Raw genomic sequence first — 14,549 nt, forward strand, 5'->3', positions numbered from 1 at the left:
TCTATTGATTTGTTTATAGCAAGTTCCTTGATTTTTTTCATTAGAAATTAAGAACTAAAACCAACTAGAGAGACTTTCAGAAGGAAGGGCACTGTGGAGTACTTTCCTCCAATGTTCAAATGTTTTAATGCCAGGTTAAAGGGGGAAATGGTTGTTTACTTTGAGTACTTTAATTGCCAGATTTCCCTGTAATTTTATGGGTTTAGATTGATAATAAAACCTGGTGTAAATACCCTGACAGAGATTGATATGTGTTATGTAACCAAGAGAAAGCATCCAGGGAAAACCTTGACTAGATTAATGTAGATTTTTTATTTCATTGCTTATCAGATATTTTGACAGAGAAGAAATTGGTAAAACTTGCTTGGAAGATGAAATTTGTAATAGTTGCCTTCACATATTCAGTAAATTGAAAAAAAGCTAGAATTATTTTTTGTACAGGAAAATTAATATTACTGTAATTTATATAGCATTGAAAATTTAGGAGTAATTTTTGTCCATTCACGATAATTTTTAGTTTAAGACATTATATTTCTTTACTTGGTTAATTAACAACATTATTAAACAAAATGTTAATATATTTCTTATCTTTTAGTTCCCCAGCCAAAGGAAAACACTAACCAATACAGTCCTAGATATATAAGAAACAGATGCATATTTTATTTAATAAGAAGAACAGTTAGAAAGCTTATAGGTCCCAGTATATTTATTCTCTAATTACTTGATACTTACAGATTTGTGATGCAGGAATTATTAGACACAGAAAATGACTATGTCAAAGACCTGGGTCTGGTGGTAGATGTGAGTATCAGCCTATATTTACACTTAGCTTCTGTGTACACATGTACAAGTAAAATCCTTTAATTAATTCTCGTACATATAAAAATGTGTTGATCATAATTCTCGTACATATAAAAGTAATGTGTTGATTACTGATTCAGCAAATGATATTTTGATCAAGAAAATCTTGAAAAGAATCTTGCATACTGCTAAAAATTTGGAAATTTATATTTTAATTGGTGTAGATGGAAAATTTTTTTTTTAATTTTTAATTTAATTTTTTTTTTAAAATATTTCAGGGATATATGAAATACATGAAAGAAAACCCCATCCCCCCTGATATGGAGGGCAAAGACAAAATTGTGTTTGGAAATATTCACCAGATATATGAATGGCACAAAGAGTAAGTTTCTTAACCCCTTTCATTTTCTGTGGGATAGAGCAAAAATACAAGGAAACTGAAGTTTGCTTGATCTACGTTAATAGAATCTGGTGTGAAATTAAGTGCATGAATACATGCATGAATAAGTTTTAGAAATAAGTATACATTTGTATTATTAAATCAGAGTTGGAGAAGAAAGTTTTAAACTAATGGTGTTCATTTTGTTTTGTTTTAGAACATTTTGCAAAGAAGTGGAAAAGTGTGTTGACGATGCACAGAAATTAGGAACACTTTTTACAAGATATGTAAGTAAAATGAAATACATGTATATCATGTATACCCTGGTTTTCTGTAACAGATGAGTCTATCATTGAAAATGACATTGAATTACTGGAAAATGTATCTCAAGTTTTATGATGTAAATCCCCGGGTCATCAGCTGGACATGGAACATAAAGACGATATTAACAATCAATTTATTTTTAGGAACGGCGGCTGCACATGTATGTTAAATACTGCGAAAATAAACCCAAATCAGAGTTTATTGTGGCAGAGTATAATGACACATATTTTGAGGTATGTATTATGCTGGAAAATTAGAAACTTAAATAAGATTCAGTTAGCAAATATGTTAAGAGATATCTTGAAAATGATGAATTTTTGGATGTAAAATGATGTTTTCCCCCCTTTCATTTTTAAACGTGTTTGTGATAAGAATGTATGATTGATTTCAGGAGGTCAGACAGAAGTTAAAACATCGGCTACAGCTGTCAGATCTTCTCATCAAACCAGTCCAAAGAATTATGAAATATCAACTCTTGCTCAAGGTAAATTGGTTTTGAGATTATTTTTTTGCGTATGTGATCATACATGTAAATATTTGTGAAATACTACACTTTCAAGGATTTTTTTGGTGACCTATTGCTATCTGTTTTCGCCCGTTGCCGTTCGTTGTCAATCGGTCTTAAACTTCTGAACATTTTCAGCTTTTTCTCCAGAACCACTGAGCCAATTTCAACCACTTTTGGCAAATAACATCTATGGGTAAAGGGGAACAAAAGTTGTGAAATTCAGGGTCCTTGCCCCCCTGGGGCCTGAGGGGTGGGGCCAAAACCACCATTAATGCAATCTTTAAAAATCTTCTTCTTTACTCCTGAACATCAAGCAGTTTAACTGTTGGCATGATTGTAATCAGTATTGAGTCCACTACCAAAATTGTGAAATTCATGGCCCCAGGGTCAGGGGTTCTAAAGTTGGGGTGGGGCTATATAGATTATATAGTGAAAATGCATTATTTTTTTGAAAATCTTCTCCTCTGCTCATGGTTATTAAACAAACTAACTAAGTACTATACAGTTATTGACTGGGTAGGAGGGCAACATATGATTTGTTGGACCTGAAGGTAAAAATGTTGCCCGAGGCCGCAGGCCAAGGGCAACATTTTCACCTTCAGGTCCAACAAATCATATGTTGCCTGAACCCAGTCTATAACTGTTTTGTTATATCCTCCAGTGCTCACTTAAAATTTAATCCATACACACTTTATTAACATTACTTTATATGGCTTAATCAGTAAATATGAAACAATAGCTGAGAAAGAACAAAATTAATTATATTTTTATTATATCACAAAAACTATTTATCACAAAACACATACTCTTCCCTTCTTCCTTGCTAGTAGCAACAACTCTTACAGCTCTTAACTTCGGCTATTTCTGTGTTGCCAATATTGAACGATGATTAATTACTTGTGACGTAGCAGTGATGTTGCGGTCTAACAATTCTTATGTTGGACCGGCAGGCCAGTCAACAGTGAAATTGTTAGACCGATGTAATAAACATTTCTTTTGTTGGACTTTTTATTGGTAGTAAATATATAGAAAGCTATTTATAAGGGTATAACAAAAAGTTATAATGACCAAGAGTGCCTCTTCCAAAATTGTGAATTTTATGGCCCCAGGGTCAGGGGTTCTGGTGTTAGGGCGGGGCTCTATTGAACATGCATAAATTCTTTGAAAATCTTCTTCTCTGTTCCTGGGTAATAAATAAACTAACCAAGTACAAAATTATGATGAGCAAGAATGTCTCTTTCAAAATTGTGAATTTCATCACCCCTGGGTTGGGGGTTCTGGTGTTAGGTTGGGGCTGTATTGTTAATATAGTGAAAATACATTTATTCTTTAAAAATCTTCTCTGCTTCTGGGTATCAATATAGATTACCAAGTACATGATTATGTTAAACAAGAGTGTCTCTTCCAAAATTGTGAATTTTATGGCCCCAGGGTCAGGGGTTTTGGTGTTGGGGCGGGGCTGTATTGTTTATATAGTGAAAATGCATAAATTCTTTAAAAGTCTTCTTCTCTGCTCCTGGGTATTAATCCAATAAACTATATACCGGTACATAGTTATGACGAGGAAGGATGCTGCTTCCCAATTTGCGAATTTCAGGGCCCGTGGGTCAGGGGGTCTGGGTATTAGGGTGGGGCTCTAATGATTTTTTAGTGAAAATGCATGAATTCTTTAAAAATTTTCTTCTCTGCTCCTGGGTATTGTGCCAATGATCTAAGTACATACTTATGATGAAGAAACATGCCTCTTCCAAAATGATTAATTTCAGTGCCCCTGGCTCAGGGGTAGGGGTGGGGGGTACTTACTCTTAAGATAATTTAATGCTTTGAAATCTGCTTTTTGGTTTTAATCAACCATTTATGAATAAAATATATGATAAAATTTCCAAAATTTTGAAATATGTGGCCTCAGGGTCAGTGGTTCCTGTGGGAAGGGGTGATCAAATGGTGGCTGTTACATGATACTCACGTGACCTGTAAGGCCTGTGAGCCTCTTCTTTAACTATATAGAACACTATTGTTAATTATCATATATATTTTACATTAATTTTTTTTGGACAAAATGATAATGGTTTAAACCCTTTGTAATAGTCAAGAAATCAATATAAAATTGAATTATCATGACAAGGACCTAGCTATTTTTGGCAGTTCGTATAACTTCAACAACTGTGATATTTCAGGACATACTCAAATACACAGATAGAGCTGGGGAATCAACAGATTCACTTAAAAAAGCTCTCCATGTGATGCATGTGATCCCAAAAGCTGCCAACGACATGATGCAAGTGGGAAGACTTCAGGGCTTTGATGTAAGACTCAGTCATTGTACAATAAGAATAATGTAAACATTGGAATCTTGGCATGAGGGTTATTGGTGCTGAGTGCGCAAGAAAAAAATAATGGAGTACTAGCCTGTTACATCTACTGTTTTGTGGTTGGGAAAATATTGAGCAGATGTGTAAAAAAAAATGTATTTAAAATTTTTTGGATACTAGTAACATGAAATTATAGGTCTCTTCATAGGTTGAAAACAATAAAAATTAAACCCACTGGGCCCCATTAAACTCAATGATTTCACAGTAATGCTGTAATAAAGTACATAGGGCCTAGATTGAAATGACCTTCATGTCTAAGCTTCATTGTATCATTTGTGAAAAGAATTTACTAATATAAGCGAAAAATGTCCCCATGTCTGTGGTACATAGTATTAAAATTGCATGCTTTTATGTTTTTATAAGAACTTAAAAAAGCAGACAATTGAAAAAACATTTGGATTTTTTTTATTATACATTTTCTGGGGAGAAATTTGGCTAATATCTAGAATCGTTAAGTAAATGTAAATAATAAAAAGTTTAGCTATACTTTATTTTCACTCTAATTAACTGAATTCTGCATTCCTACACAGGCAATTTACATTGCTAACATTTCTTATCAATTCAAAAAAATTCTTGTCTAAAAAATAAAATATGGAAGGTAAAGGTGAATTGAATTGTGAGACAAGATGTTTATAATGTCAAGTGCCTGCATTTTTTCATCAGAGTAAATGTGCTCCAGCTGTTTGAAATATGTATAATGAATGAGGGGAAATAGAGAACTTAATTGATAGTAATTAAAATAAAACACCCATGGTATGATAACTTTAAATTACCACTAATACCTACTTAATAAAAATAGATGATAATGGGAGTATCAAAGCAAACCTTTTTCAAATACATATGTTTTAAGCATTTTGCACTTGAGCATTGAAATGTTTTTAATTGTAGGGAAGAATTACAGCTCAAGGGAAGCTACTCTTACAGGACACACTTATGGTAGCGGAGGTGGAAAAGAATAAAACAGACCACAAGTTCAAAGAGAGACATGTGTTTTTGTTTGATCAGATCACAATATTTAGTGAAAAGATTGAACGGAAGAAAGGAAATTTCTCTAATGCTAACTACATTTACAAAAACAGTATAAAGGTAAAATGAAAGTGATGATCATGTTATTTATAATCAAGTACATGTATTTATATATTGACATGTAAGATATTCTTGTAGGTTATACAGTATTTAGAGTATATGTATTCATATGCCAAACACAAAAAACCCCCATTTTTCAGGAAAGCTATTTAGGATGATTAAAGAATGAATTTAGCAGAATTCAGATATTCATTTGACTTTAAAATTTATGTTTGTATTGCACATTTGATGCAACTGTAATATTTAAAACTTTACAGTCATTTCAAACTGTTCCTTTCAGACAAACCAGATGATGATGGAGCCTAATGTACCGGATGAAGCGCTCCGGTTCATGCTGACCGATCGGTCTCCCGGCTCTGATGCTAAATACCTCATTCAATGTCCTAACGAAGAAGTCAAAAACAACTGGGTCTCGAGTCTCAAGTCCATATTAGATATGCAGGGCTTCTTCACTATGGGTAATATTACTTGCCTGAAAGGCTAGAGCATTTTAACATCATATTTATTGTTCATTACTTGAGAATTTTATTTCAATAATTAAAAATTAAAATTTTATTTGTACCCTTTAATTATTTTGCAGCTATTACTAATCCTACAAAAATGCAGTCAACAGATTTGTAAGTACACATAAACTTAAGTTCAATACTTTTTTTTTAAGATCTGTCCATCTGTCTGTCTCTCAAGAACCAAATCAACCAAACTTGCCACAAAGTATCCTTGGGTAAAGGGGATGTGGGGGGCCCTCATTCAAGGGGGAGATAATTGGGAATTAATGAAAATTTGGTGGCATGTTTTAAAAATCTTCTTCTCAAGAACCACTGTGCCAGGAAAGATGAAATTGAAGTTTGTAACTAGGGCGGGGCCAAAATGGCCGACCAAAGTTTTACAAGTGATGTATAGGAAAATTCTTTAAAAATAAGAACAACAAAGCCATAATTGATCATATTTATATGGAAGCATCCTCAGGTAGTGTAAAAATTCTCCATCACCAAAGTTTTACTAGAAATGATGAAAATTCTTTAAAAATTTCTTCCAAAATAGCAAACACACATTTATGTACATGTATAAACCAATCCTGCTTTTTTAGCCACATATAGATTTTTCTTGTTAAGATCAGTTCTCTGTAAATATCACTCAGATGTGGGGGGGGGGGGGTGTCAGTTACTCTTGTTAAATTGAATTTGTAACTTAATCTAGATTAAAAATTCTCCATCACCACTAATGATGCATTTCCCAAATAGAACAACATTTATGATCTTTTTTTTTATATAGATTTTTCATTTATCTTTTGTAACTAATGCCTGGATTCAATTTGTTGGCACGACCAGGTGTGTTATAGGACCGAAGACATCCCAAAATATGAATTCAATGCTTAATTAATCTATCTAGACGCTTTTTTGTTTTCTGTAATTTAAAAGAAATTATTGAGTATTGTCATCCGACTTCATACACTGTACAAAGTTATTGTATTGAATACCATTAGGATTTTTAACAGAAATTATGTATATGCTGGTAAATTCATTGAATTAACAGATCATCAGGCTTACAGGTAAAGATTTGGATATTGAACTTTCTGTTATCTACAAAGTACAAACCTTGTAATATCATATGAAATGCTTATTATGATATGTTAATCAGTTTATACATTTAAACCATATATTTATTGTTTTAAGGAGATTTATTCCCTTTGAAATTGAGAATCCTGTCAATTTATATCAGAGTATAAAATTTCCAGAAGTATTTTAGCACATGTGTATCAGTAAATGCCATTTGTACGACATACATTAATGTACCTTACTTTCAATTTTTTGTATTTGGAATTTCTTCTTTATCAGAAAATTTTGCATGGAAAGTATTATATATGCTGTGCTACAGTGATATCTTGCACTCATGATCTAGTTCATGAAAATATTATACGGAGTATTCATTCATATCTACATTTTTTCATATTGAGCAACATACATATTTTTAGTTTGATTCATTGGAGGAAGTATTTTTTTTATATATATTTTCAAAAGACGTTTAGAAGAAAATATAATTTATATGCAGTTTTTATCCAGATTATTATTAATTCACACCAGTAAAGCTACAGTCTCATCAAAGACTTCTGCTTTCATGGTGTCTCTCAGTTGTTATGGTTTTCAGCACTTAGACATTTAAATGGGTGCTTCAAAAAGGGAGCATTTTAATAATAGAAATGACTCAAAAAGAATAATTCTCTTCTGTATAGCATACCCAAGTCTGGTTTGCTTGCCTAAATAAAAACGATTTTGTATATGGATTATATATGCAAGTGAAGAATAATTGTATCTGAAAATACATGTATTTATTGTTTCTTCTCAGACATGATCTATTTCAGCTTTAATTTCTGGCAAATCAAGGGTCTATTATAAATATTAAATTTAGAAAATCATGGATTTTAATTTTTGCAGGCAGTTAATTATCAAAATAATTATTATGGAACCTTTTCTTGTAAAAGTCATGATTTTCCAAATTTACAAAATTAAACTTTTTTGGATCTCATTGCTATGGTAATTGTTGGCAAATCTGAAAAACAAAAAATTAGATTTTTTCTGGTATGCGTTCCTAAGAAATCATGAACATGTATACTCCTGCATGTTTGTTCGACATATTTTTATTATTGCAGAGAACTGATTTTAAATCAGTTAAAAATACAAAAGAAACAATGTTTTGTGACTTTTTTCTTGGAATGATATTTCTCTTGTTTTGTAGGTCTTCTCCTGACATCTCGACAAACCCTTCCAAAGATTATTCCTTGCACAAATCTATTTCTCAACCTCACCCTAAAAGTAAAACCAATGGGACAGCGGGATCCCCCAACAGCACAGTTAGATCTCAGTCTATTCCAGCTCCTTCATCAAAACCAGAACTTGAGGAGTTCACAGAAGACTCATCCCAAAAATCTCCCACCAAATCCGACAAAGGAGATAGTTCCCCGAAACCAAAGAAGTCTGAAGGACACAAATATAAAAAATCAAACAGTGACTCTATGTATTCAGGAGACCTTGAGAACAATGACCTTGGTGGGTCAAGGACTTCTGAAGGTTCTAGTAACCATGTCAACAGCCTGGACGATCAGCAGCCTGTGGTAAGTGAGCAGCATATGAAGGCATCATGATTCACTGATAGGCTTCTAGCCAGTGTTCCTAATTTTTGTGATGACAAGTTCGCACGTGATGTGGATTCTCTCTGTGATTAGTTCTAACGATAGATTCATAGATATTTATATATATACACCAAAAATATGCATTTTGTGTGAAGTTCTAAAATCCTAATCAGATCTGCCTGCAATCACTATGACTCGTAAAACCTTTTTTTTGAAACTGGAGGGGAGAATTCTGCACAGAGCTATGAATTATTATATCTCAGGGTTACGATTCATCAGATCTGGTGATAAAAATTTCCAGTTAACAAAATAGGACAATGTGCACCTTTTCAGCAAAGCACACGTTGCTCAGGCATGTGATTGTTACTCCTGTCAAGCACACTTACCTCCCCCTTATATATATATTTTTTTCTTTGTAACAACATTCATTCCCATATACTAACAAAAGAAGAAATCCATGTGTCATATTGTGTTCACTATTATCTGGTATACAATGAACAAAATGCCACAGTGCATTTTAGAACACCTTTACATTAAAACCACAAACTGATGTTTATATGGTGTGTAGTAACCTGTCATTTAGTATTCTGTATTTAATGATGGTTGGCATCAGTATATAGCAAGGAAATAAGATGTCTCCTTCTCCTATAATAAACTAGGCATTACCACAAACTTTGCTGTGAATTTATGTTTCGGGGAAATTGTTGTATAATTTTAGTAATTATTCAACTTAAACATCTTAATGATAAAGCAGGCAATCAAAGTGAAACTACATCCAAAGTGAAAGTACAGAAGTGAAAGACAATGTGTGAATAGATATTGGCTGTGATAATGTGAATTAATTTATTATGAATTGTAAACTGTCAGAATAATGAGTCGGTCTGCATGCTCAGTATGCGAGGTCTTTTAGTATTCCTTAAATCTGTTGACATTCTTGCTCAAGCTTATATGCTACTGCTCCACGTTCTGAAAATGAACAATTTATGACTGTTTGTCAAACTATTCAGAGACAATAGTTATTACAAACTATTTTATGAACAGTATTTGGGGATAAAATATTTTCACTTGTCATCTAATACTTTTTTCATAAGTTTATAATGCACATCATAACCAGCCTAGGTCACACATGGTCTGTAAAACATTTCATGATTATGTGTAGAAAAATTAGAATAAGAATCAATTAAAATCATGGAACAAAATCAAATGTATTTATAGTAACTTCTTTTTAAAAGATAAGGTTCATCTATTGATTGTGTGCAATATTATGATATTTCTAAGATTTTTTAAAAGTGCTAGATTAGAAATATCTACCTATACTTCTGATATACTAGTCAGTGTAAATGTTAGTACAGATGTCTATAGAGTTGTCAGTATTCTCTACATGTGGTAAACCTATATATACAAGTGAAACTCGGTAGTCCACATTTCCTCTGTCGCCAAATAAGTTTGGATCTTCAGTCTTTTATATCTTTATCTTTTTAGCTATTATATCACTGCTAACAGAACTTTGTATTTATGTAAAACAGCTGAAGTTGTCCTTGTTTTATGAATTATGTGTTATATCATATTTATGTATGTAGAAAAATCAGCTGTATGTTTTGTTTTAATATTGTAGTATTGAAACAGTTTACACTGCCCCTGCTCACCTTAGATGTGATGCTATTTTATAAGTGCTATTCAAGCAGTCAACCATTCATGTATGTTTCTATGGTAACATTCCTCTTTTTTTAATTTAGTATTAAAGGCATATACTGCTATAAAGATTCTTTCCATATAAAAATGAAGGAAATGAATTATAATCATAAAATAAACAGTTTAGGTAATAAATTGATCTTTGATATTTTCTGCAAAATGTGTTTTGATCATTTCAGTTATTTCAAAATGCTTTGTGGTATTGTTAGTAGAGTAAATATTTAGTCAAACAATGTACATTTCAACATTTTCAAATTGAAAGAAAATTCTGTGGTTGAAAACCACTATACATGTGTAACTTATTGATTTATTATATATATACTATATATATGTGATAGTGTTGAGTGGAGATTTATCAGAGGATGTAAATGGATCTTTCAGCACCTTGCCTGTAAAATAGACAGACCAGCATAGAAATTTTACAATTCTTATACTCATTGATTGCTTCCAATTTGTTATAAAAGTTAAAACAGAATTTACAAAACAGTTGCTTTAGTTCTTATTTTGAGGATAAATGAAGTAAGGTATTCTTTATGTTTTGTTTCTTAAACCACAATTACATGTAACAAAAAATATTTAACACATTAGTGAAGCACTTATTATAGCTGTACATTCTATATTTACATGGAAAGTCAATGGTTTTATGATGGAAATTTACCTTTTTGACTGTCTCTGATGAACGATGGTTTCTCCATTTATCAATGATAACTCTAGTATCTTATTATCACTCTTTTATTGCATTTATTTATTAATAATACTCGAATGTTGTTATATTATTTGATCATCGGTCAATTCCACTGATAGTCGAATCGTGGATTATTCGTTGACATCACTAAAAAAAAAAATCAAAATAGATATCATGATACAATATTGTATAAACATTTCAATTTGGTCTTTTTATACTACATGCTGAGGTGCTGTATTGGAAGTGTGTGTTTGTGTATGGGTGAACAACATTTGTAGATTATATGGCTACAAAAGGCTTTGTTGTTATCAGAATATCATTCTGCATTGGCTGACAATAAAGTATTGTTCTCATACGAAAAACATCTTTTGTCCATTTCTTAACAGAAGCAGCAAATTATAGGGATGTTTAGATTTAATTTAAAAGTGATTCCAGGACAACATGTGAAGGTATTATAGGTATTAACATTAACAGAATGTTTCATAACATCCCCATTTGTAACTAACATGGGCACAGTTTGCATGCAAAAAGTTGCTGTAATTCTTGCATGCAACTAATAATTTTTTTCTCTAGTCTGTGAAACTAAGGGTTTCATCTTAATGATAATTCATTGATAATTAAACAGCTGTTCATGCTCTTTGATTCATAGTACTTCACATTAATTTCTAGAAAGGATAACAAGTGGTTTCTGTCATGTACATGTATTGCTTTTATATTATATTCATAGTTTTCTGAATGAGATATGAGGATAATCTTTCAAAGAACAGGTTAGATCCCACTTGGATGGGGAAATTATGGTCAAAATAGATTATGAAGTCTTTTAAGTGTCTTGAAAACAAAAGGTCTATTTTTCATAAGTTCCCCAATCAGTGTGTACACTGTACAGCTGGGTTCAGATTTTCATGTAATGTCTATACATGTATAGAATAAACATTACTGAAATAAAAGGTATCTTGGTCTGGTACAAAATTATTATATGCATTTAATCTTATTCTTAAAATGCTAATAATGTCCCCTGTGACAGCTTATGGTGGGGTTGAAGTTTTCTTAAATGAAAGCTAAACTCCAAGGTCGAGATTAAGGTTAAAATTGTTGGTAACAAAAGGAAGGTCTTGTCAAAAGGAATACATCTGTGAAATACAGTATAAAAACCCTAGTGCTATTAAACGGTTCAAAAAGTTATTGTCAAGATTAAAGTTTTTTAAAAGTGGGCCAATATCTAAGGTGAAGCTCAAATATTTTTATACCCAATGAAAGGTCTTATCACAGTGAATACACATCTTAAGTATGAAAGCCTTAGTACCAACTATTCGAAAGTTATTGCCATGGTTAAGTAAGGACATTTTTGGTTAAAATGGGTCACAATTTAAAAATTTGGTGGTACCAAAAGAAAGGTAATTGTGATTGTCACAAGGAATACACTTGTGAAATATGAAAGCCATTACCATCCACTTGAAAGTTATGGACAAGGTAAAAGTGTTTGTGGACAAACAGATGGGCAGGGCAAATACTATATACCCTCAAATGGCAAACAACAAAATGACAACAGAATATATATATTTTTTTAATTTATAAATTAATTAAAATGTGGGAGTTAATGAGATTTTATTATATGCTTGAAGCCTTTGCATATACCAGTAATCTGTAAGTAAGCTTTAATGCTGTATGTGTACTAGTACATGTATATGAAATTAAGCTTATTTAGAGATTACTTATGTATATACGAGGCTTGCCCTCAATCTTCCAAGCATTTACCAAAGGCCTGATTACCAGGGTGATTTGTTAATGGACAATAACATGCACACCCTGATTATATTTACATTGATGGTAAACAGGACACGATCTGAAATCTGATACTGACATTATGATTTTATAAAAAATATAGATCAGCTGTCAAAAATTATCATTATGGTATAAACTTCTGGTAATCATCATTAAATTACATCAGTTGCTAGCATGGATATTTTGAAGTCTTTTGGATATATTTAAAAAAAAACATAGAAGAAACAATAAAGACTGGAAAGGTTAGTACCTAAAATCTTGAAGACATTTTTTTTGGATAAAATTTGATTTTTAGCAATATCTCACAATTGCAATTTTTAACTTGGAGTGATCTCCCGTTTATAAATATCGTCGACACTGTCCATTTGCTTATTTTGAGATAACTCACTCTAATAAGTATTCTCTGCTTGTACATGTATGGTAATTCTGTAAAAGAAAAACATACAGTGATACGAGGTAAACCATGAAAAGAATCACTGCATCTTAATGAAGATTTCCTAAAAGAAAGTGTTCAATCAATGTTGAGTTATCTCTCTTGGGGAATTCATGTTAACGTATAGATTGCACTTATAGTATTGCATATTTTCAATAAGATGTTTTTATTCTGCATCAGGGAAACCTGGTACATATTGGGAAGGTTCTATATGACTACCTGGCGGTCAAAGAGGATGAAATCTCAGTGTCACGTGGGGAAATTGTCCAAGTAGTATGTTCCAACCAACAGAGCATGTTCCTGGTATACCGGCCCGCCAATACGCACTCCCCCGCTGCCGAGGGCTGGATACCCATGCAGGCAATAGGTCCAAAGGACGACAGCAGTCTTCGGTAAGGAAACGTAACATATCAAAATAAATCTTCATTATACGAGTGATGTCCAATAACTAATATAGACCCCCTTCTCAGAAACAAGATACTAAGTAATTGACAAATGGAAACCTTGAAACTTGTTTAAATTGAAATACATGTATATATATACTTATATGACGATAAATGGACAATAGCCTTTTCTGTGTGCAGTTTTCTCCACAGTGAAGCTCGATTTTTTTCACTTTCAGGAAAAGTTCTTGGCAACTATTCAAAATGAAAATGCAGGGGTTGAGACCTGAAAGAAAAGTCCCTGAATCAAATCCTCAACCTGAGAGGAAATGTAAAACTTTACCCCGAGCCAACGAACGAGAAAAGAAAGTGAGTAGTATACCATAAAAGACTGAAAAGAACACGAAAACTCTATATCTCTTCTCTATCAAAGTTATCAGCGTTTTTTTTCAGTAGATCAAACTTCAAGATCACGGATCAAGTGAAATATGAAAGTCCTATCTCTTCTCATTCAAAAGTTATGACCAATGTTAAATTTTTTTGAAGGACGGACAGACGAAGGAGATTTAATGTCCCCAAGCATTCGCAAAAGCGGGGGACAAATCAAAGGGTTGAGAGAATGGCTGATTGTCCGTTGTACACAATCATAAGCAGTATCATATTTTTGTTTTTTGTAGATCTGGTCTCACGACCTTCTATATGAGATGGTGCCGTCAGTTCTACAGCCACTGACCCCTATCACGGTCCAGGCGGGGGACACCGCGGTCCTCACCTGTAGAATCTGTGGTAGACCCCGGCCTGATATCAAGTGGGCCTTCCAGAATAGCGCACCTGTACTCCAAGGACAGCGAGTTCAAATAATCAGTAACGAGGATGGATTCGTCACTCTTACGGTATTGTCATTGTTCTGTTTTATGATTTTGATCATCCTTAATAAAAAAATTTTAAAGTCCAAAAATAGACGTATAATTTGGTCA

At 32.6% G+C, this 14,549-nt stretch overlaps 2 protein-coding genes across 3 annotated transcripts in view; one reads left to right on the forward strand and one right to left on the reverse strand.

Moving 5' to 3' along the window:
* Window positions 1-14,549, reverse strand: part of LOC134251903 (uncharacterized) — a 280,050-nt gene that overhangs the window by 254,182 nt on the left and 11,319 nt on the right. The window lies entirely within an intron of this gene.
* LOC134251884 (triple functional domain protein-like) overlaps window positions 1-14,549 on the forward strand; it is an 88,986-nt gene that overhangs the window by 71,305 nt on the left and 3,132 nt on the right. Inside the window, exons 39-51 of one of the 2 annotated variants that reach the window (XM_062734306.1) lie at window positions 735-801; window positions 1,080-1,183; window positions 1,398-1,467; window positions 1,648-1,737; window positions 1,896-1,988; window positions 4,190-4,318; window positions 5,273-5,470; window positions 5,751-5,928; window positions 6,051-6,087; window positions 8,204-8,579; window positions 13,370-13,581; window positions 13,812-13,941; window positions 14,250-14,465. In XM_062734306.1, coding sequence (XP_062590290.1) covers window positions 735-801; window positions 1,080-1,183; window positions 1,398-1,467; window positions 1,648-1,737; window positions 1,896-1,988; window positions 4,190-4,318; window positions 5,273-5,470; window positions 5,751-5,928; window positions 6,051-6,087; window positions 8,204-8,579; window positions 13,370-13,581; window positions 13,812-13,941; window positions 14,250-14,465 — 1,900 coding nt within the window. Of the gene's footprint in view, window positions 1-734; window positions 802-1,079; window positions 1,184-1,397; window positions 1,468-1,647; window positions 1,738-1,895; window positions 1,989-4,189; window positions 4,319-5,272; window positions 5,471-5,750; window positions 5,929-6,050; window positions 6,088-8,203; window positions 11,337-13,369; window positions 13,582-13,811; window positions 13,942-14,249; window positions 14,466-14,549 lie in introns of those variants that run through there. The other variant, XM_062734307.1, reaches the window with a different exon arrangement.

Source organism: Saccostrea cucullata, unplaced genomic scaffold (genome assembly GCF_032062105.1).
Source record: "Saccostrea cucullata isolate Sc308-1 unplaced genomic scaffold, CSIRO_AGI_Scuc_v1 ctg599, whole genome shotgun sequence".
Lineage (NCBI taxonomy): Eukaryota > Metazoa > Mollusca > Bivalvia > Ostreida > Ostreidae > Saccostrea > Saccostrea cuccullata.